Source organism: Embiotoca jacksoni, unplaced genomic scaffold (assembly GCF_022577435.1).
Source record: "Embiotoca jacksoni isolate LCO1_2020_lvr unplaced genomic scaffold, fEmbJac1.0.p SCAF_10, whole genome shotgun sequence".
Lineage (NCBI taxonomy): Eukaryota > Metazoa > Chordata > Actinopteri > Embiotocidae > Embiotoca > Embiotoca jacksoni.
Window position 1 is genome coordinate 8,279,708 of NW_027185230.1, and position 27,992 is coordinate 8,307,699.

Genomic DNA, 27,992 nt, shown 5'->3' on the forward strand with positions numbered 1-27,992 from the left:
AAGAAACATGGATGTAACATCTGGATTATTCATTAAAAAATTCTGTACAAAAATAAATTTAAAAAAGAGACTCATAAATACTTATTTAAATATAGTCAGTTCAGGGCATATAAACGGGTTCTTATCTAATGTCTCATGTTATCATGTGACATTCACAAATAACACCAAGAGTCACAAACACACTACTGTTGTTGGTTTATTATAGCATGCAATTTCATGTGCTCAAATTTTCCTTTTTTTCATAACTCCCATCTCTCAGTGCAACACAGAAGCAGTTCGCTGCTCGGCCGAGCTGTCTGTGGGTCAGTGTAATACAGTTGAACAAGGCAGAAAATGCACAGAAGAATCAATCAGTCAGTAAAACAAAACTCAAACAGTTTTATCAATTATTAATAGCACATAAATCATCATCATCATAGGTTAGACTCAACTCCAGTCCAGCTTTACCATACAGTAAGTAAAAGGGAAACCTTTCACAATGAGATATTTCCAAGGAAATAAATGGAATACGTAACAGTATTATTCATTTTGGGAACATTTTGGATACGCTGTCTCTTAAGGATTGTATTTTTCCTCATTCTGAAACATTACACAACTGCCCCAATAATTTAAACATCTAAATATATCTGATTATCACAGGTTGTATAAATGAGCGTCTATACTATAAGTCCATCTAATGATGGTGCCAGACTGTATACAATGACGGATGTGTACCATCTCTTAAAAGTTCATTTACATTTCAATCGAACAATAGATTCGCAAAAAAAATGTCTAATACAGACATGAATAGTCAGAAAACATCAGTTCATTATGTTTCACAATCAACAAACAGGCTTTTTTTTCCATATAATATAGAATAATGGGGAACTTTCCTGTCTAATATAAAATTTCTACAGTTTCAGCAAACTCTCAAAGTCAAAACAAGGAAGCAGACTTAGAATATACCAAGAAGGAAAAATTCCACAACAACAACCAAATGTGGTTATAACAATAATAGTAATAATAATATAATCTCTATTAAACAATAATTAATTTTCATGAGCAAGCAATTAAAATGCTACAAGCAAACTTCAGCACTTGACGTGGCCACACAGTGGGCATGTGCAGAACTCTTACAGCGCTGGGTGTGTTGTATCACAACTACAGAATCGTCATTACTCCTCCGCTGTCACAAGAGGGACTATATCGCATGCATGACGCAGGATGCAGGGAGGGACAAGGGGTGAAGGAAAGTGCGGAGGGGCCGCTCTCGGCCCCTGCTGGCAGTGATGGGGGGGCGGGCATCAGTGCAGTGCAATTAGCCACTACAGCAGTGCTCTGTAGACACTTTAAAGGAAACAGGGAGTATCACTTTCCACATTAGTTCAATACTCACAATACTGTGTTTCTGTACAGTAGTGCCCAGCCCTTTCTCATGATAACACAAAGAGCAAAGCCAATACTGATACTGAGACAAAAGAAAACACTGGCAAAGTAAATATTGTAAAATAATATAATCAGACTTAACACTTTAACCCAGTTATGCTCTGGGTGAAAGGGTCAGTTGTCAGCAAGTGAAATTCAGGTAAATACTTCCACAGAATATTCAAAGTGATGAATATAGAAAAAGCCAAAGTAGCTGAGCAAATTAAATCTTCCCTGAGTGATTCAGACAAACAAGGATCTGGCCTCCTCTAATGGAACAAGGCAGAACTACAAGAGAAGAATATCCACAACTTGACTGCAGCCTCTCCCCTTCTCACATTCCAGGTGAGGAAAATTAAAAAGCTGTAGGACAACGCAGGGTTTGATTGTACTGTACACAGCATGGCACTTATAACGTTACATGACTTCAAAGGTGAAGTTGTAAACAGATGTAGAGTGACAGTAGGTAGCTGAGCTAATTTAACAAACTGAGAGCAGCTGAATCCCTGCACCAGCCCTTTGCCTTTGACGGTCAGTAAATAACCCTAGAAAATATTTTTCAAAAGAGCATTATGACGTCACAATGAATCATCCCATTCTTCTGTCTTTATACCCGCTTCTCTGAGCAGCTGGGTGGAAGATAAGAGAGAAAATGGTCACCATCTTCCGCCATTTCATTATTCATTCTGGTTAAAAATAAATTTACTTGAAACTCCCTTCCTGTTAATGTATAATCTGAGAGGATTTACCTCTCAGGTTTTATTTTAAAGGTACTGTAGCTGAGGGGAGAGGAAACCAAAGAGGGATCTTGAAAGATTACTCCGTCCTCCTCTTCTCATTCCACACACATCTCATAAGATTTGGACTTAGGTGTAAACAAACTTAGAGAGTCTTCATGACTTTATATCCTGAATATCTACAATAAAATGGGTTCATGTTTTCATGTCACTACAACTAAGTCACACATGACAGGATGCCTCGTGTCTATAAAAGGGAGTGAGGCACAGCAGGGCTGTATGGAAATCACATATACTAAACAAAAGCACAGTGAAGTAGACTTTGGTGGATCACAGAGTACTGATGACAGCACATCTGACGGCCAGCGAACGCAGACTAACATTAGACATCATGTCTACTGTTGGGATGCAAGATATAACAAAGAAAACAAGAGTAACAAAGATCCTGATACAAAATACCCCAACAAACAACTTCACAGAAGTTAGCAATGCAACAAATAAAACTAACCGAAACGTTTCAAAAAGTCAAACAAAGATTTAGCACGAAAGAAACACAAGAAGTGGTGTCCCTCACTCTTGTAGGCTTCACCTTGAAACATCACAGACAGCCTGTGAATATTAATAACATAAATGTGACTGGACCGGAAAGCACAGAAATGTTATTTCCAGTGTTGAGTTTTTGAGATCATGTTTCTGTGTGCGATAACACCTCTGAAATGAGACAGGGGGTTTGTCTCTGAGCATTGGACAAAAGTCATTGTAGAGCCAAACGTTTAGTTTTGTTTTACACAACACCAAGGAGAGAAAAGGCCACTGTATTGCACGATTGTGTTGTGTGCCCGCTGCACTGTGTGTGCATGTGCAAGAGCTGAGAGACTGTTTCTAACTTACAATCAGCAGGATCCGTTGCCAGTACCACTGCAGGCACACAAAGATGAAACAATAGCTTTTAAGATTGATTGTGAGTTTATGTGGCTTGTGGAGAAATCTATTTAATTATGTTAACCTGCAGCAAAAATTTCAGTTTCTGTTCCAAAAAGAGCTGCTTTTGGTTTTTTAACAGAAACCAAGAAATGATGTGAAAGATATTCTATTATGGATAAAAACAAAAAAAAAAGTAGAAAACTGGCCTCCACCGATCATTTAAACTCAATGATAACAGTGATCAATGATAACTTACAAATTCAGTTTATGACTGTGTCCTTATGTTCCTGTTATCCCATTACAATCGAGGGATTTCAAAGGTCAGCATTTGAAAGATCATGTGACTCATAAAAGACAGAGGCTTGTTTCGCTATCGGCATATGATAGACCTCTGTCTTCTCATGTTTTCTCTGACGGGGTGGAGTGCACTGGCCATTTTTGTTCTCAGTATTTACCAGTAACATCTATTTTCTTGGTCTTTCACGGAATACTCGAGAAATGGGATGAAATGTCAACAAAGGCTGTAAAACTAAACCAGTGGCATCAAGCTAGATGAAATCATTGCCACATAAGGCTGCTCAGAGAAGGCATTACTTAAACCCTAATATGTTAAAAGACACAAAGACATGAAAAATAATTGTCCGATATCTTAAAGGGGGGACATTTTTACAAGGGATGAAATAACCCTGCTGTTTTCTTTAATCTATATAGCTATGTGGGGCTTGACTATAAACCTGCGCCTGCTTTGAAGGAAACGCTACTTTTTTCCAAGGCACAAGCTAAAAAAGCAATTAGACACAGCAAATTACACTCAAAACATTGTTTGGAGAATAGAAATAAAGGAATTGACAATTTACTGCAGCAAATTACTCATTCGTACCTAAATTTGGTAATAGGAGAAACGTTTTGAGTTCTTGTTGTTAATTGAGGCTTCATATGGGGAAAAAAAATTAAGATTACGTAAAGGAAAATGTTAAGATTGTCTCAAAGAAACCTTAAAGTAACTGAATAACTGAAGAAAACTCCCTTATCATATTGTTACCTACAGGCTTTTGCTGACAGCTTACGTGAAGACATAAAAAAAAAAAAAAAAAAAGGCCTATCAAATGTAAGTCATCTTAATTGACCAATCAGAGGGTGAAAACTGATCATGTACCTTATTAACCATCAACAGTGATATCACAAAACTCTCTGTGGAGCTATACACTGGTGAAAACTCCCACTTAAGGGCAGTACAGTTTGTTTTCTCTTGCCCCCTGCAGACTGCTGACCTACATCTGTCAAGTTTTATTTAGGCATTTGATTGACACATATGAAGGCTGGAATTAAATGGTATTCCCTTAACCAGGACCTGGTCGTGGGTAAGTGACTCAGCTCAAGCTCGGTGCAGGTCAGTGTACCCCTTAGTTTCCATTGAGCAGCATCTCTGTCCCAGGCGTTTTAGGACAAGCCCGGTTGGACGTGTCGCCCAGTCGAGGAGGTCCAGTCCGGAGCACCAGCTTCCCAATGCCCAGACCTCCTGAGACTAACCCTCCTGGAGACAGAGATTTCCTGGAAAACAGGGGGGAAAAAAGAAGGACAGCGGCAAGAAAGAAAAGAGTAAGAGGTCAGTACGGGCAGAGTTTCTGTAGATAGTTTTTTCATCACACAAAAGTCAAAGATGACTCAGACTGATGGCGATCCAGTAAAACAGCAGCTTCCATGGTAATTCACCTGAAGGCCATCTTTTTCAGCAGGTGAGCATCCATCTTTTCTGTTGAAAGACCCTCTGTTTGGGGGTGGTCCTCTACAGGGGATGAGAGGAGGGGAGATGAGCAGGGAGGACGGAGGAGGTGGGAAGCATCCTGAGACTGTGGGGTAGCCAGATCTAAAGACTCCTGAGAGGCAAAGACGATGACAAGAGAGAGGATGAAGAAGTTCAGTTGCACTTCAGTGTGTTACATTTAGAGTTTTCCCAATTTGTTGGATGAAATTCAACTGGTCAAAACTTGAAATTCAACAAAACATAAATTGGAAAACAATCCAACTACATCTTGTGTCGATGTGTTTTTAGTATATGATCTGTCACACTGTTCTGGTCTCTTCATAATTGTACCAACCTGAGATTTGATCTCCTGGTGGTCTGAATCCTCCATGTCCAGAGCGCACAGTTCCAGCTCAATGTCTCGGTCTGGCTCCGGTTCACTCTCGGCCCGGTCCCGATCCTGGCTGAAGGCGCTATGATGGGCTTGCAGATCAGACACAATTTTCTCTCCACTGCCTATTGAAGTTCGACGGGCATGCAGCTCCGACGCACAAAGCTGCTCACTAAAGAATACAAATACAGACAATATAAAAAATTTTAAAAAGTAGTTTTACACTTTTTTAATTGGGAATTTCTTGGTAACACAGAACAAAGATGATAATGAAAATGAAATAAGTAATAAATCACATAAATTCATATAATAAAACATTATTCTTTGTGTTAATGACCTGGCAATGAAATAAAAGCATTGTGAAACATACAAATTTTTTGATTTCTTTAAAATCAGCATGTTGGAAAATATGTAGACTGCAGAGGACACTTTTTATTTCAGGTTTGTAAACCTAAAGATTTATTGATAAACAGCGAGGTGGCTCAGTGTTGTTGATACGCAGGGAGGTTTTTTTCTTATCAGCTGTAGTTTAGCATCATGTGAGACATGCAGGAATATACAGCTGCAACAAATTTTTTATTTTAAACTCCGCCTCCACAAACCAGTCAGGTTGCAGTTTACATCCACATCTGCCTAGATTCATACAATAGATGTAGTAAAGACTACGAAGGAATTTCTCCAATAAAGCTGATTCTGTTAGGCACAAAGTTGTAGCCATGACAGCAAACAATACTTCAAATATGGACATCTTCAACCTGACAGCACAGAAGAGTCATACAATCAGCACAGTTTCAAGGTGGACACCAATGAATAGTGTCATCAATTCAGTCTCCGACCAAATGAGACATGGTCAAAATCCCCCCTTTTGTTCCTGGAGTTATGGTGTTAAATATTGGCCAGAAAAGTGATTTTGCAGGATATTATGAAGTCACAGTAGCAGTGACCTTTCATCTTTTGGATATAAAATGTCAACACTTCCTAGTTTTATCTCATTAGACGTTTGAGGGAAATGGGGGTGGAAGTCTAAAAACAGAATTTTAATTGTTGTACCTCTCCAGGAAACTAGAGTGGCTGGAAGAGTCTGATCCTCTGGAGCTCCACCTGTAGTCACTGTGATCCAGGTGAGGGTTGTAATCTACAAGAAAACAAAGGAAGTGCAGCAAAAAAATAAGGGAATAAATAAATCAAAGCTTTATTTACTTTAATAATGATAATGATACATAAATTTAGTATTAAAATTTAAAAAAATGCATTTCTATATCTAACACAGGTTACACAGATAAATGTTTTAGCGATAAGGTGACTGAAGGGATGGAATATAAAGTATTACTTTTGTACAAACAGTTCAAAGTTTTAAAAAATCTGATAAGAAAAATAATAAATGGATCCAAGTAATAACATCATCACGGTGAGGGATACATTTTACAAGTCATAAACAACTTGCCAGAAGCCAACATTCAGAGATAGACTGTAAAATAGATTTTTAAAAGTGACTCAGAAGATTATATTGTTGCGGTCTCCTCAGAAGGGTAATTTCAAAGTCTCATTGTATAAAGAGGAAAAAACAAATTCATTTTACATCCTATTCTATGACACATAATTGCTCTTCTTGTTCCATCAATACTTCAACTGTCTTCAGTGTTTCCACCAGCTCTCACTTCCTTACCTTTGAAGTTGATGGGTGTGGTGCTGGCACTGCCCTGACAGGCCGTGGCCTGGACAGGGCCGGTGGTGTGGTAGCCTGTGCGAGACGCCCTGGAAATGGCACCCCACTTCGAGATAATGGGCCCCTCACTGAAGGGAATGATCGGGTCCTCGTCTTTCAAGCGTCTGTAGTGATCCAGAGAATGCAGCCATCGCTTCCCGACACTGCTACTGCTAACGCCACCACCTCCACCAACATTACTGTCCAACTCCTGCATGAGAAAAACACAGACACCTTCAGAGAGCGATTCCAAACACTGATGCAGAACCAAAGATATATCCAAAATAACTTGTCTTTTGATGTATGTCTGAGTCTCACCGAGTGCTCTGAGCAGGAGTGAGCCGAGGTGTGTGTGAGTGTTTCAGGCTCGAATGGGCTGAGGCAGGGGCCGATGGTACCACAGGACCACGGAGAGTAGTGCGCTAGACTTTCCTCGCCTCTGAACCTGCATCCCACGCACTGACCTCCGCTACTTTCCGCATGCTGAAAGACATTTCAAAATAATTGTGAAACATATTAATTTGCTTCTTGTGCAAGACACTTTTTCATATTGCTAAATCTGGACGGCACTGCCTGAAGTTGACAGGGATTACAAGGATTTGTTTTCAACTCCGGGGGCAGCTGAGGACAAAAGCTACAACGTGACCTTTTGCTAGGCTTTTGCTTTGAAGGGACATAAATTGCAGCTATGGACTATTTAGCTGTGAAATGACTCTGACTCGGGCGTTCGTAGTTTGCATTGGAAGATCCAAACCTGCAGGTTAGGTGAATGGAGTATAAAGTATCAGGCTCATACACCCAATTTTGCAGCCTTGGTTTCTCACTAGTTTGAATTAATGCACTTCCTGCCAGTGCTGATACGCTGACACTTTGCAACCCCTGGGGCGACCCCTGCTTCTTTTCGCCCATGGTCTTGTTTGCTTATTCTCATTATGCAGAGGCTTCAAAATCAAATCGAGACTGGTAAACAAACACTGCTAAAGTCCTTGCGGTATATTTAATAAGTGCTCCATTTAACAGCGGATGTCTTCATGAAAACATGTCTGACATGCTATTCGACAAAGCTTTTCTCAGCTGAATGTCTGAGTCACTGCTTGGTAAAGTCTCTTATTCTCTCTATCTGTTTCACATACACACACACACACACACACCCCCACACACCACAATTGTGCATTGCTATGATATCGTCCTCCACAGTTGCTAAGCAACTATCTCCCTCTTAAATAGCATTGGACACAGCTGAAGCATAAGCTTTCGGGATATGAATTAAATACAACATATTTTAAAAGTGGTAAAATACGAAAGCATTTCACTACTCTTTGTTTCACCTAGGTGCAGTGAGAATATTACTAAACTGGTCACGGTGACTTTACAGTGTTAAATGTCATGCCTATAAATGTAATTTACGGTGTTCTGTCTGTGTGTGTGTGGACGTGCTGTCGCTCTTATTTGCTTTCTACCTCTGTTCCAAAGTCGATGGTGAAGATGGGGGAAGACTGGGAGGGCCTGTTGGCATTGTGATGGTGGTGATGATGAGCCCACTGCTCCTGCTTCCTCCTGAACAGATCCTCATAGCCCAGAGGAACACGTCCGTAGTCCTGAAGAGGGAAACACAAGGGAGAGAAGAGAGAACACATCATTATTTTAACATACTGGTAATAATAAGAACAAAAAAGAACAAATAATTATTTTAACAGAATAATACAAAATTTATTTGAACATTTTATTTAGTGATGATGTCATTAAGTAGTGAACATCTAACTGAAGCCATTAACGACGACTGAAATTTAGTACCATTCAGGACCAAACTGGACTGCTGGCAAATACATGAACAACACAGCTCTTTAAGTTTTCAACTGTATCTCTGATTGCACTTAATGTTTTATTTGCACATGGCAGCAGGCAGAGAAGCACATTCTGAAAATATGAGGATTGAAACAGTAAACAACTATACAATACAAGGCATTGTAATACAACTCTCAATGTATTCATGTGACACTATTGCATGTCGTTTTAACGTTTCTTTAACACTGATATTTTAATATGGTTGCCGCATGTTCTGGTCCATCCATCTTTTTTTTTATTCTAAAGTGTATTGGTACCAGGTCACAATAGTTATTTTTGAGGCTTTCTTTTTGCATTATCTTACTCTAATTTTGTCCCACCATATACTGTATTTTCTGAAATGTATAGGAATCTTTTTCTTCTGGCTGGCTTTTAGCAGTGCATGAACACTGAATGTCGCAAAGGTCTGAGCATTGCTGTAAAATACTTTTAGCTGTTTACCTTTTTATAACACTGAGTTGTTTTCACTGTTTTCCCTTTACATTTGAACAATTATTTCCATAAATGTACCCAGTATTGCAAAATTGGCATACACCATAGTACTGCAACAGTCTAACTGGTAATACTATATGATGATGTGAGAAGGAGAGAAGTGAGTGGGTGAGGCAGAGACATATTTGGGTGAGAAGTGGGAGGACTACAGAGGAGGTTGAAGCTACATACTGCAGCTCTGTGACTGTCAGGGAAGGTGGAGGTGAGATGATATGTGGGAGTGAAAAGAGAAAAACTGAAGGAGGAAATGTAGCAGGAAAGAAAGCTGCGCTAGATCTGTTCAGTGTGAGGACAGACCACCCTCAATTAATATAGATGATATCACTGGATATATTGGATCTTACTCAAGGGATGTTATACAACACTGAGTAAAGTGACACAGTAAGAAAATAATCTTGTTACTCTCAGCAGAGAGAACCACTTTTTAATTATTACGATTCAGTCAATTATCTCCCTCACTTATCAATAATGAATTTCTGTTTGAAAGAATAAAACTCTAAATAAACGCACTGTTGGCACTGCTGCTGTCAACGCCGGAATAAACGTCATCTCTCAAAAAAAATGTGTCACATTTATTGTATGCTGCTGCAACTGAAGACATATGTTGTTAACAGAAATTATATCCCTCCACCCAAGGGTGTAGTATTTTTATTCAAGTGAGGAAATAAAATGTCCAGTTTTCTTGATTTGGTTTAAATTCATTAACATGTTTTGAGTGTTTGAAGGTCTAAAGCGTATGATTCCAGAGAGCCAATAAAAACAAATAGATTGATCAAATGTGTTAGCATTACATTTGAGATGTGCTTTATTGATTCACAACATCAACCTGAAGCCTATTATCCGCTACCATTTGTGCTGTCAAAGTTACTCCGTTAAGCGACAATAAAAACACAACACTCATAATTTGAAATTATAAGCCCTCAAGCATTATATTTTACAGATATCCCTCATTTCTTAAAAAGGCTTTTATCGTGGAACATGTTGTCTCTGAAGTTAGATAATCTCACTTGACGGTAAATAATCCAAAACTTTAACTTTATTAAATTAAAGCAATAGAAGTAGATACTCTCCTTGGCCATGGAGTAAGATGTGTGTTATTTCACCTACCCTGTGCAGCCCTGCGCGGTGTTCGGCTCCTGAACAGTAGTTGCTGTCTAGAGAGTTGAATCTCTCCCTGAGTGGAGGCTGGTAGACAGAGGAATGCAGCACCTCTGGAGGCAGTGAGTTACTCCTGGCATCCTCTCTGTGGTACAGCTGTAATAGTAATTATCATCATTATTGGATAGAGTTAAAGAAGAATCAGATTATATAGTCATATGATAATTAACAGAAAGCTCACCTGAGGCCTCCATACTCTCCTGCTGTCATAGAGGGGAGCGTAAACACCATGAGCAGGGGCCAGGGGCCCATACTGAGGCTGTCCCGGGTGGTGATGGAAGGCAGGAGGTCCCATCCGATCCCTAGGCGGGTGCGGTGGGTGGGGTGGGTAACCCGAGGAAGAGGAAGAAGGTGGGTGTGACGTTTGAGGGTCGTTTGAATAAGAAGATGGCGGAGGGCCAACAGAAGGTGGCAGAGAGGATTCTGGGACATTGGAGGATCGGAGGAAGCGAGCCATACAATGTTTGTGAGGAGGATGAAGAGTTGATGGGTAGTAGGAACCTGCTGGAGAGTAGGAGGGAAGAATAAAAAGAGAAGAGACCATTCATTTGCACTTCCTCAAGAGAACAATATTATAGAGAACAGTAAGTAAAAAAGACTCACAGGTTGGTGGATAGTGGGCTGCATCATATGCAGAGTGGGGCTCCTGGTAGTACAGCTCTGACGCCTGAGATGGATGCGGTGCACGCAGAATGAACTGACCATGTTTGGGTAAAGGAGCACTACCGTCAGCCCGCCCAACTGTGGTCAAGGGTGACGCCGCTGATGAGTGGCTGACGGGAGTCCTGGGAGGAGAGATGGGCTTCCTGATGAAGAGAACAGCAACAAAAAAGAGAACGAGTAAACAAATGATTTCTCCTCAGGCAGAGCTGGAACACCAACAGTTCTGACCTTCCAAAGAGAAAATATATGTTTAGTTTCTCTGCCAAAATAACATGCAATATGCAATATGTTCAAATCCACACAACAGAGGACGAATGTGGATCTGTTTTAATTAATTCAAATGTAAATGAAAGAAAAACACATTTTTGGATACATTAATAATTACATGGAAAGTAGTTGGTATTACATGTAACTTTGTACAAGATGAACTATCCTGCATGCAAATATAAGGTGCGATGAGAAAATGTTTATCTTGCTCATGAATGGAGCGCAGCACAGTAATGTGCATGGAGCATAGGGAAGCAATAACTTTAGTGAGAAAGTATTCCAAGTTATGGTGCTTGATCAACATCCGCACCTGTGTGACACGTGTTTTTGTGACCACTGGTATGTGTATTTTGTGTGAAAGAAGCTACAGGAAGCCAAATCCAGCAGGTAGGAAGGATCGAGAGGGACGATATTGTTTTTGCTGGTGAGAAACTCGCTGACAACAAGCTGTCATGTTGGAGAACCTGTGTGCCATTGGGCTACAGTTCAGACTGTTTACTGCTGAATTTTCCTCAGACGCCTCAGAACATCACAGCTGAATTCGGTGTTAACAGTCTAGCATCTTGCAAATGTCAAAAGAAAGCCACAAGCTTGCTCCTGCTTGTGCTCCTGACCTGATTTTTCTTCTTCAGTCTTTGGCCTGGGACACTCCGGCTGAACACCGTGTGAGTGGCAGTTTTGATTTTCATTTTGGCACTCATTAACGGGTTAGAGCAGCCACAGTGCTTGTGTGGGAGGTGCGTCTTTGGCACAAGTCATGCCTCGCATCTGCTTCACCTGATGCTTATTTTTCATGTGTGCCACAGGCGGCTTCCCGCACAAATAGAAAGGGAAAAGATCTGTGATCACATGTGTACCCAATAATCATGGCAGAAACCCAGTGTAGGCTCTAATTACATCATGGCAGTAATTGTACAGGTGAAGGGCAGCATTTTTCCGGTGGACTCTCCTTCCTAAAACTCCTCTGTGTTGGTGTGAGTGCTGCAAAGGGAAACTGGATGATTCAACGATAAGACTGGCAGTAGTCGCGCTGCAGGAGACATGTTGCAAGTGTGGACAAAAATAGGCTAACGAGCCGAAGCTTTGCAATGACGTAGATGTAACACATACGCTAAGTAGGCAGGGTGTCCCGGGCCTTAGACAGTGAAGGTCTTCCCCTCTTGAAATGTGAATGTCACTCAAAACACTTTTCACCCTGCTCATTACTTCATTGCTGTGGGCATTCTGAAGCTTTTCATTTAAAGATTTTCTCTGCACTCTCTGTTTAAGTCTCAGGTCCATGGTGAAATTGCAACGTACCAAGGGTCACATAAAACACGTCCAGCACAGGTGCTGATGTTGATCAAGTGACGAAGCTTAAATAAACACAAAAGTTTCTGCTTCCCCCTGCTCCATGCACAATACTGTGCTGCGCTCCAATCATGCACAAAATGGTTGATATTTTTGGAACACACCTCTTATTCATTTTATAATGTTGATTTTTTTTTTTTCATATTGTTCTTTTTTCCTTGTTGCAATTATTTATTTATACAAATCTTCACTTCACATAAATAGCAAAGCAGTGCTGGAAGCCACATTAAGATTGATCACAGGGTTAAATGCCAACAACAGTAGATATTCAAGCACCAGTTGATAAAGTGGATGAATAATCTTACTGCTCTGTTGACCCTGACGGCGTTCTGTTGGTGCCAGACAACCCGTTGGACCCGCTGGTTCCATTAGGCACAGCTCTCTTCATGTCTTCCATCATGTCGGCTCCTCTGGAGATCAGCTGGGGGTGAGCCAGGCCGGAAACTCCTTCTGCCATGGTGGCTGTGCTCTCCCAGGAGCCTTTGAGCCCCGGCCCAACTCCAGCAGACACATCAGTGTGGATGCTGCCCTCCATGGTGAAGGTTTTATTCATGACACCCGGGGCTAAAGGGAACGCACGACTCACACTGCTGCTCTTCTTGTTCCTCAGTCTGAATCTGTAAAGAGTAGGAGGTGGTGAAAATGTAAAACCTGCCCAGAAGAAAACATCTCAATGAGGATGTTATGATTGGATATTTGTATATTCTGTGGAATAATATTACAATAGAAGACCTTTCCTATTTGATATTTAATTCAGTAAACGGAGGAATTGGCAAAGGCAGTGTGGATGCAGGTGAGGGCAGAGACAGAGAAACAGTAAGCACATCATATATGCTACAGACCATTCATGTAATGTACATTTTTGTCTCAGTTTATCAAGAGCAGGATTCTTTCTGATATGTTCTGTTAATAAAGTGTCAATCTGCTTAGGAAACAGAAAATAAGTCTGATGATTTGAAAATAAAATTTGAACATCAGATACTTTTACTAATCTTAGATCCAGAGAAAATGGAGGTTATGTGAGTGCTCACTCACTTCTCCAACTCATCTTGCGTGTGTGCAAAAGTACAGTTGGTTCCTCTGGGACAGCCTCCCTGCTGACGAAGATCTCTGCACATGCTGGTCTTATACTTGCTGTTGGCCTGAGGCTGTGAAATACACAAACACAATGCACATCAGTGGGAAAATTTAAAAGAATGCAAGGACAACAGATGTATCTCTGACAGAAAAAAAATATTTCAAAGCTTTTCCCAAAACACTGAACACTGTACGATGTTTTGTTAAGAGACCAGGTTCAGTCCTGACACATGGTTTTGCACGATCGGCTAATTGTTAACAGCTGCTTTAATACTGTGGTATCCGTTAAATAATTGATATTGATTTCGCTGAGCACACAATCATTACTGCTATGCTGTTAGTGGCCAGAAACTATTCTATATTGTTTTAGGTGTCTTAGATGCCACGGAAATAACAAAGTGTGCGGCAGCATGGTGGCATTTTACAGTACCCGGAGGCATAGTTTCTCCCCAGAGACTATCAGTAGTTACAAATATAATGTTTATGATCTCTGACGAGACTGCAGCACATCTCATCATGAGATGATATTGGTGTACCTGTGGAGTGTCGTGGCTCTTCTTGCTGAAGTTCTGTATGAATTCCACCAGTCCATGAACCACCAATTTTACAGCCAGCATCACACTCTCCAGCTCCTGCCATGATGGTGTGGGAGCATCTGCACACACATCAAGAACACACAGTCTGTTCAGCAGAGATTCTCACTGCTGCAAAGACTCAAAATCGTAAATAATAATATCACAGTAAGTCCAGCAAGGGGCAAATCTAGAATTTTAATGTGTATCCCTTCTGAATATATTGAATAAACTTGAGAGATCATTGAGATTTGACACCATTGAGCCAGGTTAAAAGTCTCAAGATTATATACTTTTTGGATGCATAAATTTCACCATTTATCTTCATTATATAGTCTGCTAACTAAAAGAGAGACCGAAGGCAAAGTAAAGGATAAAATAACAACACTAAATTAAGAGTTTAGAGCCAAGCTAGCAGCTCTGTGAGATTGTAATTTGGGACTAAATGCTAATATCACATAATGTCATGGTAATGTTTTCCATTTTCACTATCTTAGTTTAGTGTGTTAGCATTTTAAGATTTGCAAATTAATACTAAACACAAAGTACAGCTGAGGCTTTTGGGATAGTTTTCAGGTATTTAGCCATAAATCAAATGAAAATCAAAACCAAATCCTAATTTGATTAAGGAAAAGAAAAAATTATTACATTCACCCACAGGGGAACATGCATGTCTGAGTCAAATGTTATGACGTCCACCCCTTATTTGAGTATTGCACTGAAGGACTTGAATGTCAGCTGTTAATTATCCCCGTGGCTTTGGCTTAGGACGCCAACCATGAATCGTAAAATCTTTGGTTTGACCTTGGTTGCATCTTTCTTCTATCTCGATCTAATAAAGGCATAAAAAAACCACATTCATTTAAAAATGTCATCCTCATGGTGGTGCTAGAGGAAAAGTCAGGACACCACCAAAGTCAGCAGGTTTCATCCTCTGAGGTCCACGAATGTCCCCACAAAATTTCATTCCAATCCATCAAAAAGTTGTTGAGATATTTCAGTTAGAACCAAAGTTGCGAACAGACTGAGGCTGGCATCCTTAGAGCCAAGTATCATCCATTTATCACCTCTCCTGCCTCAATATTGTTTTTAGTTACCAAGTGATTTCTGTTGAAGGTGAGTAGTACAGTAGCACGGCGGGGATAGCATCGCTGTGGCGTCATCTGTGTGACAAATTACCTGCGTTAATGTGGCATGTGTAATACTATCATTTAAACTGTGGCAGAATAATATACTGTCTGATGATTTGTCATATAATGCCACAAGATGGTTTAACAGAGAACCACAATTCAGAATGCACTTCATTAAAATGTCATTCTTCATCATTGTGCGTTGATTAATAAATGTTTGACACACAGGATGAATCATAGTTTTTTTTATATTGTGTTTATTTGCACTCACACAAACTGCATTCTGGTTTGTGAGTGACACATTTTGCCTGTTTTCTTCATCGCCTTCACACTGAGAATTATTCATCATTCAAACTGAGTGTCTATTCAGATGAATGCTGTTTAGCAAGGAAGTACCTGGGTTGTGGTCTATGTTGGCAAGTAGTTCCAAGTGTGGTCTAAGGCTTGTGAGGTTGGCAGGGTCTCCTGTCCTCTGCAGAACGATTGTCAGCTCCTGGACGCTCTTTGCAAATGACTCCGGGGACTGCAGCTACAGCAGATGAAAGGAGAGTCAGTCTTTAAAAAAATAGAGAACATATACATGTATTTATCCTGCACTTCTCTTCTCCAGTGCAATGGAATTTTAAATGTGAATTCAGTAGTAAGGACTGCTGCAACTCATAAGGCAAGTGAAACAGTATGTTACCAATAACACATTTATGAATCGTAATGGCACCTTGTCAATGATGGACTGCATATGTGACTTGTGGACCAGGTCTCCGTACAACAGAGAGGACCACTGCTCGGGTGAGATGCGTAGACCGGCCTCCATTGCGATGTGGACGATCTGAGCGTCGTGTTCTCTCCTCAGAGCCTCGTATGTTCGGAACTCTTCCTTCAGCTGCATCAGTGAGGAGTCCTCATCCCGCTTAGTCACCTGATGGTGAGGACAGAGGAAGCGACGGTAGACAGAAGAGAACGTTTTTATCTTTTGTGAGACTTTTGACTCCAACAGAGATCAAAAGAAGAACAATCAAACCTTTAGATAACCCCAAAATGAAACTTCATGCACTCTTATGTGTACATGACACTGAAATTTCAGTTAAAGACCAATAGTTTAGCATTCTGGCATCTCTGGTAACATGAAAATGTTTTATCTTTTAATTGTTATGCCTCGGCACCAGCGACAAACGCGGCCAAATGCACATTCGTTTTTGGTTCGTCTGTCTGACTGTCTACGTGTCTCGTGCTTGTGACGGCGATAACTCACAAACTGTCTGAGAGGAAATGTCTTCAAATTTGGCACAAACGTTCTCTTGGGTTCAAGGATGAACTAAATCAATTTTGGTGGCCAAAGGTCAAGGGTCACTGTGACCTCACAAAACACGTTTGCAGCCGTAACTCAAAAATGATTTGCCAGTTATGACAAATTTTCACACAAATGTAAAATAGGATAAAATGACTAAATTACATTTCATACCCAAAAGATCAAAGGTCAACTTCACTGTGACATCAAACCACTTTTCTGGCCATCATTCAACGCCACAACTCAGGAAGAGAAGGGGAGATTGCGACCATATTTTACATTTGATCCGATACTGAACTGTTGACACTAATATTAAGTGTCCACCTTTAAACTGTGCTCATTGTATCGATCTTCTGTGTTGTTGTGGTGTTGTTGATGTGTGTGAAGCATCCACGTTTTAGAATTTGTTGCTTTAATACAGCAACATGAAAATTCAAAGCATTGTCTCCTGCTCTAGCATGTGTTCCATCAGAATCAGCTTTATTGGTCCAATTCTTCACTATAATTAATGAGTCTCGACAAATACGGATGTTAGGTTGATGAGGCATACAACGGGGAGGTGGTGATTCTATATTTAAAAAAAAAACATACAAACACAGTACATATTCACCAGAATTTGTGTTCGTATCGGCAGAAAATCAGGTAATTAATGTAATTTTGAGCCCATAATGAAACAATCTAGTTATGGTATACAGTACATTTTAAAAATGAATGTGCTTTGGAACAATTTCACGTTTGTATTTTGACCTGCATTAAGTTAGTTTTGCCAATGAAATAATGAAGTTTCATTTTAGGGTGAAATGTTCCTTAAAAATAAGATGTATTTCTTTTTGGGGTGTTTCAAATGCTGAGAGTCATTTGCAATTTTCCAGGCAAATGTAGCAGAATTTACGAACAGATACTTTGTCCATATCTGGTGTCTTCAGACTTATAAACTCAAATTCAGATCATACAAAGGGATTCTCCCTTTCTCAGAATCTGCCCTATGAGTAATCATCATTAGACACCAATACATTAGACAACACAACAGCCAACGTTTAAAAAAAATCTGAAACACACGACACAATCAGATTTGATCAGTGTTTAGTCTCTTGCTGCTGTCCCTCCTCTAAAACAGTTCTGTCCGTTTTTCTTTTCATTCTTGTATGCTCATCTATCTTTCTCTGGATCTCTGCTCCGTCTCTCTCTCTCTCTCTCTCTCTCTGTCCTGGAAGGCCGGGCAACAAGGGCAAATATAGACTGCTGTTACATCACAAGTAGATAGTTGGTATTTCTGCCCTGCCAGCAATGTCTCTCATCAGATAACAGGCACAGAAATACACACACACACACACACACACACACACACACACACACACACACACACAATATATCTAGGGGCCCATATCCTCATTACAGATACTTTTATGAAATTAGTCGTGTCAGTATTTAGGGAGTGATAATACATAACAGTCAAACTGGGTCATGTTAATTTGATGATCAATCCACAGATGAAAAAAGAGGTTTCTAAAGCTCACTCCCACATTTTGAACAATTTTAATAAAATGATTTGTTACATTTAATTAAAAAATATTGTACTGACACATTTAGTTTAATTGTGGAAAATATTGTGTTGACAAGAATATCAGTGTTGGAAAGCACCTATATGGCATGAAGACAAAGTAATCTGTGGTAAATAAGGATCTAAATACCCTTCATTAATGAGGTCATTGACTGTGGCTTGTGTTCTTGGGACAGCACCAAACTCAGGTTCTTTTATTGAATCTAACATCAGTAAAATTTAAAGAGCTGTGGTTTGCTTGAGCACTTAATAGACCAGTTCGCTCACATGTTGTTGTATGTGCACATATTGGTTAGTTTGTTGTGTATGTATGTCTGCAGCTTATTCACGATGCCTGTACCTTGAAGCAAGAGGCCCTGTAGAGCAGCTGCACCACGTGGCCTATGCTGGTTTTGGAAGCCTGGGGGAACCGAGCCTCGAGCTTCTGGACGACAAACAAAACCAACACCTTCCTGGACAGAGCTGACCCATCCTCCAACGCCAGTAAAACTAGCTTCAGTGCATCTTCTTGCATAGCTGATGAGGAAGAGTGTGAGGAAGATGTGAGGATAGAGAGAAAGACGGCAGAGGGGAAGCCAGAGTGACAGTAAGAGTATAAGAAAAGGAGGTGAGGAGAGAAAAAAGCAGCAGTTTCAGTGACATGTGACCAGCCCAACACTGCAAACAGTAAAAAGTTGTATTTTCTACAATGATAATAAAAAACCTGAAATACATAGAAGTCTGTTTCTACCACACAGAGATTCTGAAAACTAGGTGTCCTCAGACTTTTAAAAGATCTCATTCTGTTATCATGATGGGAAACACTTTCCCAGTCAGAATCTGCCCTATGAGTAATCATCACAGGACACCGGGCACCAGTACAAGCAGTTTGAGTGTTTGATGAGGCAATTTAAAAAGCAACTTCTGGACTCGCCCAGACTCAGGGTCGCCACACCTGAGAAAGCAGAAAAACATCCTTAAAATGTCCACTTTCAGAATGACAGACATTTTATGTATAATTAATGAAGTGTAAATCCATCAGGTTTACTGGAACAAGGACTCAGGAAAAACTAGTGTTGCATCCAAATTAAGATAACTTAAGGTAACATCTATAATTTTTGTATTGAAAACGTCTGTAATACAATAAGGCAATGAAGCATGATGTTTAACTTTGTCTGTCATGACTTTAGTACATATCACAGATCAATAAACTCAGTTAACACTTTAATTGCACTGCCTACATTCACAACAAATCCACAACAAGATACATATGTTTAATCCTAATTTTAAAAATTATTTTTTATAAAATAATGACAAAGGAAAAAATAATTTAGAAATCTGTGTGGCTTTGTCTCAGATATATGTGTTTGAGTCCAAAAGTATGACATGCACATCACGTGATACATTTGTGCTTGCGTTGTAGGTCATGCACGCTCACCAGGTCCCAGAAACTGGCAGCCACGCGCCCTCACCGCTGCCCAGAGGTTGGCGGACAATTGCTGGGGGTTCTGGTGCTGCAGGATGAGCTCAGTTACCGTGCGTTCCCCCAGGGACCGGCCTGCCCGCACCGCCCGCACACGACCCTCCTCCTCCACCAGCTGGCAGTTCACCAAGGTCACCAGCTTCCTCTGCATGGGCCTACTGAGCACACTCGGACTCAGGGTCGCCACACCTGCAGTGAGCAACAGACCAGTTAAGCTGTGCATCTCTCATCACAATGAAAACATTTGCTTTATTTAACAGTCCTTTTTTTCCAGTTTGATAGTCTTTTTCTCAGTTGAATTGTAGAAAGAGCAACGAAGAAGAAGAAAAAACTTCATTGTCCTTGACAGAAAGAAAAGAGGAGCAACAAGTGTGAGTCTGTCACAACCAGCTATGTACTGTTGGTAGATGATGTTCATCTTATGTCTAACCTCCCACCACTTTCTCCCTTTTTGTTGTTCATTCTTCTTCGGAAACCAGATATGATCAAATGTGAGTTGTCCAAATGATGTTATTAGCCTAAGATGATGAATGCTACGACAGAAATCGAGCAAACAAAGACCTGGGACTGCTGTCAGTTTCAGTCATGTTCATCTTTCCTATCTGGTTAAGCAGAGAACTGAATTTGTCCTCCAATACCATAAAAGTACAAAAGCTTCCAGCGTCATGAGAAGTGTGAGAGGTATGAATGCCAAGTTCCACAGGCAGCTCAAGCTGCAGCCCCCGCACCATCAGCATGAAGAGCTTAATTCTCTTTCACAAAATGTCCAAATGCATCGTCAGAAGCACGCATGCATGACAGAAAACACTTGCGTGCGCACATAAATGCAGTACCTTTTGCTCCGCTGATGGGTTTTAGGTAGAGAGCCAGCTCTTCTACACACACCCTGCACACCTCATAGTGTTCAACCTCTGCTGCACTGCTCAGGCTCACCGGCGGAACATCTGGGACCTAACATGACAGCACACACAAACACAGAAGATATAGACACACGTGAGGAGAACAAAGTTTTGAGCAGTCTCACCGAAACACTCTGATATAAACAGTACTTCTCTCTTTCCGCCTCACCTGAGCTCCAACCAGCTGCAGCAGGGCGCAGTTGACCGGCAGCAGGTCGATATCGGTGCTGATTGGTGTCTGATCAAAGGGGCAGGCCTTGCGGTGCAGCTTGTGCAGGCAGGTCTTGCACACCGTGTGGGAGCATCCCAGGCTGATGGGCTGGTGGCCGCTGCTGTCAAACTCGTTGTAGCAGATGGGACAGGACAGGAACTCTGTCCACTGGGCCGCCTGCACCGGCATCCTGCCACCACACCACTGAGGGAGGCGTCGCCGAGCTCAGGGGGAATGCATGACAACGAGCCCCGACGACAGCGCCTGCTCGCCAGTGCCAACGGTGACTGTGAGGGGCAGGAAGTAATGATGTTTTAGTAATTTAGTTTATACACATAGTAGTACAGTATAGTACATATAGTTTATATATAGTATATTTATAGTTTATACAGATATTTCGAGGCAGCATCTTGTAAGAACAATGTAACTTTAACTCATGAACTGGAATACATCATGTTCAGCAGAGAAAGAAGCAGTGTGTTAATATTAGTGTTACTCTTTGAGCTCTATCAAGAACAATGAGCATTTAGCTGAGTACAAAGCCAGTCCTCAGTCCAAAAGTCATAAATTAATTTGATCAAATGTGGGTGCTAACCATCTTAAAAGCACTTGTAATATTCGCAACACATATTGCATGAAAAAGAAGCCCCCCACTGTGAACACAGTTTTAAGTCCACATTTCACTTATCTCATTACAAACATGACAACAAGCCAGTGAAACAGACAATAACAATAAAAGTACGAAAGAGAATTCATTTCGTTCAATTCATGTTGAGAACAGAAATGTTTTCTTAATTAACAGACTGATCAACACAACTACAGTGGACATGTACTGCAAACGGTAATAGATTTTGCAACATTAGTGAGAACCAAAAAATAAATGTGTGAGATTGTGAGCTGAGAATCAACTTAAGACTGAGATCAGACATGCAGAGTCATCTTGGCACATTAATATATAAGAGCACAGCAGCGTGCACACACCTGATCAACACACAATAATGCCAGTTGAGACGGATGGAGCTGAATCGTAGCAGCATCCTGTTAGAGGGAAAGTTTGGAGGCCGTACTCTTTGTTTATGTCAAATGTTCCCAAATATTTTTTGGAACTGACTCTTATTTAATTTTTCTTTTCTTATAAGAAAGGAGGCGAAAGAAGAATTCCAGGCAAAACTTAGCTTTAGTATTTTAACACTAAAATACTCTACCAATTAAATAGCTTTTTTAAAAACATTATTTGTTATACAACAGCCCTAGCAAAAAGATACTATATTAAAAAGTAAACACCCTATAGTAACACCTTATTAGAAAATATCCATACACATAATACCCACATATAAGCCGCCTTATGCATGTTGGTAAGACATTGACGTTTTAAGTTACTATTTTGTCTCAAACAATGAATTTGGATATATGTTTTATGATTGAGGAAGACTGTAAAAGCTACTGAGAAGAGAAAATAAATAGTGAATAAGAACTGGTGGGCTAAAGATGCAGCCACTGATGGATTTGATGAGAGGATTCTTGTACATAGGCAAAGTTAATGCCATTAGATTAGCCCTGTGTAGATCTGCAGCAGTTATTTTGTTTTTTGGTGCTGACAGTAACAGCATCACTAACATCTTGAGAGTTCTGCTTTTATTCCTGCTTTACTTTGATCTATCTCGTCATTTTTATACTCAAACCTTCCACTTTTTTTTTATTTCTGAAAACGTTTCATGACTGGAAATGTATCTCTCTTTACATAACATTAGTGTCATTGGATATTGACCCCCTGTAGCTGATCAATCCTTCCATTAACCAAAAGCAAAACCTTCCATGCAATAGACAGAAACATAATTAAAAAAAAACTAATCCTTTTGAGTCCATTACTCAAAATGTTGTGGACACTGTATGCAGACTGTGAGCACCTGTTGCTTTCTTTGTCTGTTACATCTGTTCAAACTACTCACAGAAAGAACAGCTGGTACCCTCACAAAGCAGGTGCCGTGAAAAGATCTGCTCAAATGGGTTTAGAAGTACAGGAAAATAACTCTAACTCGTACATATAAAGTGAAGGAGAAAAACAGCAGTTAACTGATTACACCGGTTCTGAAAGAAAAAAAAAACTGGAGGAACCAGTGTGTCACTGTGCAGCTATATTTCGGCTACATGAGCACAACTTCAGGTCTATTCACAAAGAGATAATAACTATAAACAGCATGGTGTAGTCTTTATTTATCAGTACAAAAAAAAAACCTCTTCTGAGCTTGAAACAAAACCTTTTGACGATCCTCTCTACAATAGGAACTAAAGTTAAAAGGAAAGTGAAGAAGGAACTGCAGGCATTACGCAGGTGCTGTATTCCACATTAATTGACAAATATATCCAAAACTTCGCCACAAAATGCACTTTAAAAATAAATATTTCAAAATATCCATCATCTATACATATCATACATGGCAACGTACCAGGTATAATGCCCAATATACGCACCTCCCGCTGTCTGAGCGCGCTCCTCGGCCGCGTGGACAGCTTGGCTCTGTCCTCCTCGCGCGTCATATTTCCTTCCGCGAGGAACCCAAATATAAAACCGATTGAGACTATTGTAGCCCACAAACTGCCGAACCCCTCACGAAACGGTCACATGGGGGTCCTTTTAAAGGCAAAGAAATGCGGGGAGTTTTGCCCATCCGGATAAAGCTCCTTCTCTGTGTGTTCGCAGATTAGGGAGTGGCGCAAACTCTGGGTGCCAACTGGTAACCGCGATTCACTGGCTGCAGTCACGTTGACAGCCACCTGTTCCTGTTCTGAGCAACTGCTCTACACCCTCATTTTACAGCGAGTCCCTGACAGAATATAAGAAGTCTGGCCTTTGCGAGAGCTCCAACCCTGCCTGCAAAAGCTGCGTGGACACAATCTACACTGCCACACTACTACCAGATTAATATGCATGAGTACCTCACATCAGAGGGGGGTGCACAAAATATCCCGAAGTCTTCCATTACTTGCACGAGTGGGTCACTTCTCATATATTTAGACAAGCATGCGACATGCACACATAGAAAAAGCCCCCACATTCATGAATACTTCGAGTCTTGTGACAGGGAGAAGTGGGCGTGTATTATTGCAGCAGACCACAACTTCCTCATCAAGATCCTCTCTTTCCCTGATTATTTTTAACGTGAGGAAATCAACCTCTGAGCTCTGTTTGTTAAGACTTGTTCGTGGCTGCAGTAGTGCGATTCTCAGCCCTTTGTCTTGCAGGAAAAGTTGTGGATGTGACATTTAAATCAGCATCCTTTAATGTCCACTTTTAAGAGCAGAAATCTAAGTTAATTTGCTGAAATTGTTCAAAGAAGTCTTTGTAGACCTGAGCCGAGGGCCTGCTGAGCCACCCACTCGACTGAGTGGAGGATGAGAAGTACATTGTGTCTTTACAGCCAACAGTTGGCGAGCTATCATCTGGCTCAGGACAGCAGTGAGTCCTCACTTGGCCCCCTCAGTGTGGGGGAGGGCATCTGGAGTTTCCTTTGGCGTGTCCCAGAGAGAGAGAGAGACACAGAAAAAGCTTGTTTGGAGAGTGTTTTTCAAAAATTGGGAGGCGAGGATATTTTTACAATAGGATGACATTTGGGCCCTCCTCACTGTTCCAGGGTTGTTTTTAAATTTGGATTTGGTTTAGGCTTAAAATGATACTCAGGATTGGGTTGAGGTTATATCAGGGGATAATGTTCGCACATTAACACATCTTTTGAGCTGTGCAATGGGAAACTCCAAATAAAATCAAGTAGGATGGCACAGCTGAATAAGACAACTTAAAACCATGTTATACATCAAACATAGTTTAATGAAGCTCTTGCCAGTAAGCCAGGGTAGGATTTTTTTTTTTAGAACCATTTTTGTATAGCTCTAATATTGCGCACAATCCAAGTTTTTCACTAACATGTAGCTTGTTAGCTTTGTGTCCTTGTCACAGTGATTTCCTGAAACAGGGACTCTGAAATCAGCAGCGCAACACAGAAGAGAACAGCAGAAGGAAGCAGAAAGCTGTAGTCAGCCAATGAGACTCCGATCTAAGCAGTACACACCCACTAGTAGACATGAAGGATTCATTTATAGCTGGAGTATGAGTGTAGAAACAATGCATGGATATGTTTGTCATGTGCTCGTCACACCTCACGTGTGTGTGTGTGTGTGTGTGTGTGTGTGTCTCACTGTATAGTTTCTGATCGTGTATTACATTTTAACTTTCATTTTGAAACTCCAGCTTCAGTATTTCTGTCGGCCCAGCGGAGTGCAGTGGCACAGTTACCTCTATCGCACCCGTCAATATGTAGTGACCCACATCAGGGACAGCAGTACTGTAAAGAAGTGCCGAACGGGTCTGTGTGAAGCAGAACATTTGTATTTTAAGCCAATTTAACAGGAAACCGTTTAAAATGTAAAATTGTGAAACACTTTTACTGCTGTTATGCTGTGTCTGACAAACTGCCATGATAGATTTGCTCTGACAGCTTTAAGTTTGGGGCCTCCAGTTCCAGATGCACACATGCGTACATACAACCATAACATCCTTGAACCAATTCTATCCCCGCTTTCTCACTCCATGTTTCCTGCCAATCTTGAAGGCAGGAAAATAAATTAAAAATATATATATATATATATAAAAAAAATACAAGTTGACAGTGAAGTGAAAGCAATAAGGGGTCTCGGAGCGGTTGATCAAACCCTTCTGCAACAAATACACATATAGTACAAATAAAAGGAGATAATAAATGGATTCATGGGCAGGTACACTACACGCACGCAGTGCACAGAGCATAAGTTGAACCTAAAGCAGAGTAATGCAAAGTAACTTGAGGACAACTGGCGCCTTCTCACTGCCACTGTGACCCCAGACTTAGAACATTCCATGCAGCGTATGTGCGTGCAATAATACGCACATAAGTGCGAGTGATGTTAAGGGTGGCGTGTTTGCACAAGAGACACAGATTTATGAATTCAAGATAGAAGAAGATTTAATAAGCACAAAACAATGAACACTAATTATTATCGTCTCAATTTTTAATTTAAAAAGTACATTTTGATACTAATCACGATTCAAATATATTTATTTTGAGAAACGTGAAAAATGTGCACACTGTTTTTGGTATTTCAAAAAGGTTTAAATGTTTCCTATAACATTACTTTCATCCCTTTCGTAAATGTGCTAATGCAAATAGGTCTTGCATGTCCACACACTGTCCCCATAACATGAACTACAACCAGAAATTCAACATTGTGGAGCCGTCAACACATCTGCCGAAGAGCAACAGTAAAACACGTCAACAAGACTGAAACTTCACACCCACTGCTGACAAAAAAAAAACTGAAATACTTTGATATTAAAGTCTACATTTTATATATTGATTCCGAGTGGAAAACGTTACCCTGTGCTCAAAATAGAACCCAGATTGTGTTTGTAACTCATTTAGGAAGTAACACCTCTGTGCTGTTAAGTAGAAACAAAGCCTATAAACTCCAGTGAGCAGGTGCATGATGAAGGAAAAGTTAAACTTTAACCCTGAGAAATGATGATGCTTGTTAATCTTTTAAACGACTCTCAACAGGCAGACAAATCCAATACACAGCACTCAACTACAAGGAACAAAACACTAATGCAGTCTGCAATGAAAAAAATCACATTAAATCACATTATATGCTGGCATTACCATGCGCGTCATTTTAAATGTTTGTTTCTGTACGGCAGCACAGGGCTATAATGGTCCCAAAGTAGTTTCCCCGCAATATTAAGAAAGTGTTATTCCATAATTCATCACAAGATCACTACAGTTGTTATACCATGTGTAGTCACTTGTTTTTGAGTGTACGGTGGGGGTATGTGGGTTTGAGTGATTATTTATTCATTATGCTTCTCATCACTGTATGGGGGTAGTGTCTGGATGGGAGGCAGGGCAATCATACAGCTCACAGGCGGCTGCTTTACACAGCACATACTGTAGAATAGGCCTACTGGCTGTGTCTGCAGTAACAGAAGCAACCAAGAGTTATGCAACCTGACTGAACCATCAGTTTGTTTCACCCTCGGATAGTAATGTTAGAATATCAGGTTGCTTCCAGTTGCAGATCAGCAGGTGATATAGTAACCTCCAACATGGCAGGCTGCTGCATAGTTAAACTTTATGATGATAGTAAATAATATGCAGCACTTCAACTTGGAAACTGCTCTGCTGCGGCTCAGGTGGTACTTCGAGAGCAACAGTGATGTTACTCCATACATTTCACATTTGTGCAAATTCCAGTCTCCATGCATGGGAGCAAACATTAACCAGCCTCCACCTACAGCAGCGTATCTACAGCTTCATAAGGCATTACAGCATGCACTCCAACTCTTCCTAGAAAACCCTGGTGTGCTTTTGCAGCTGACTATAAGCTTAGGTGCTTCATTTTAAGCACAACCCGCCTCCTTATAATATCCCACCAGCACCAGTTGCAGAATGACCTAGTAGCCAAATGGTTCCGGGTCTAATGGTATCATTTTTGAAACACAATGTCTATTTTTCCACTGAGATGCCCTAAAATATTAAAGGCACTTCAAAAATGAACACAAAACCTCAATCGAAGCAGCAGGAGAAAGTGGCGCGCACCTCTGGATAAATGACTTACCTCACGCACTACACCAGAGCACCAGAATAAACATCTTCAGAGATCCACATGAACGCATCAAAATAATAATAATTTAAAAAAAAAAAAGGCTCAGTTGTTGTAAAACAGCCGCAGCAGAGAGATGATTCCTGAAGAGAGCGTGATACGGGACTGCATTTCAGAGCATTAGAGACAGGTGCCTTGGACCAGTTTTGATCCTCTGCCCCTCTTTCCGACGGTACGTGACGGACGCTCAGGTGCTGTGAGCTACACACCCTCGGCTTGGCAGACCAAGGCTGAGAGGAGATGGTGGTATCGCTCCGCCGGTGATGGTGCCCGAACTGCGCCTCGGTCGCCCGTCCAGAAAGCTGCTGCACGGCTACGCATCATGCATTCTCCGCCCGAGACGTGTTTTTTGGGTTTTTTTTCCGCCTACTGTCCGGCGGCAAAACAGAAACAATATGGTGAGTAATTTGTCGGAGGAGCGCAGT

The 27,992-nt window shown here is 40.8% G+C and overlaps 2 protein-coding genes across 6 annotated transcripts in view; one reads left to right on the plus strand and one right to left on the minus strand.

Moving 5' to 3' along the window:
* Positions 1 to 183: 183 nt before the first annotated feature.
* Positions 184 to 27,963, minus strand: rc3h2 (ring finger and CCCH-type domains 2). 4 transcript variants are annotated; one of them, XM_069163729.1, is made up of 20 exons: positions 27,523 to 27,963; positions 20,836 to 21,164; positions 20,601 to 20,718; positions 19,723 to 19,956; positions 18,646 to 18,821; positions 16,175 to 16,375; positions 15,856 to 15,988; positions 14,294 to 14,412; positions 13,716 to 13,828; positions 12,986 to 13,297; positions 11,004 to 11,206; positions 10,582 to 10,901; positions 10,350 to 10,496; positions 8,366 to 8,503; positions 7,224 to 7,388; positions 6,867 to 7,116; positions 6,251 to 6,335; positions 5,165 to 5,372; positions 4,779 to 4,942; positions 184 to 4,616 (listed from the first exon to the last, which is right to left on the minus strand). In XM_069163729.1, the coding sequence occupies exons 2-20, from the start codon at positions 21,064 to 21,066 to the stop codon at positions 4,469 to 4,471; spliced, it is 3,465 nt and encodes a 1,154-aa protein (XP_069019830.1). In that variant the 5' UTR covers positions 21,067 to 21,164; positions 27,523 to 27,963; the 3' UTR covers positions 184 to 4,468. The 4 variants fall into 4 exon arrangements, with proteins under 4 accessions (XP_069019830.1, XP_069019822.1, XP_069019824.1 ...); XM_069163721.1 differs by having other exon boundaries at positions 10,582 to 10,904; positions 27,523 to 27,962; XM_069163723.1 differs by lacking the exon at positions 27,523 to 27,963 and adding an exon at positions 23,350 to 23,595 and having other exon boundaries at positions 10,582 to 10,904.
* Positions 27,779 to 27,992, plus strand: part of jak2a (Janus kinase 2a) — a 36,743-nt gene continuing 36,529 nt past the window's right edge. For both annotated transcript variants that reach the window (XM_069163719.1, XM_069163718.1), the window contains exon 1: positions 27,779 to 27,965. In XM_069163719.1, coding sequence (XP_069019820.1) covers positions 27,831 to 27,965 — 135 coding nt within the window. In that variant the 5' untranslated portion in view covers positions 27,779 to 27,830. The remainder of the gene's footprint in view (positions 27,966 to 27,992) is intronic.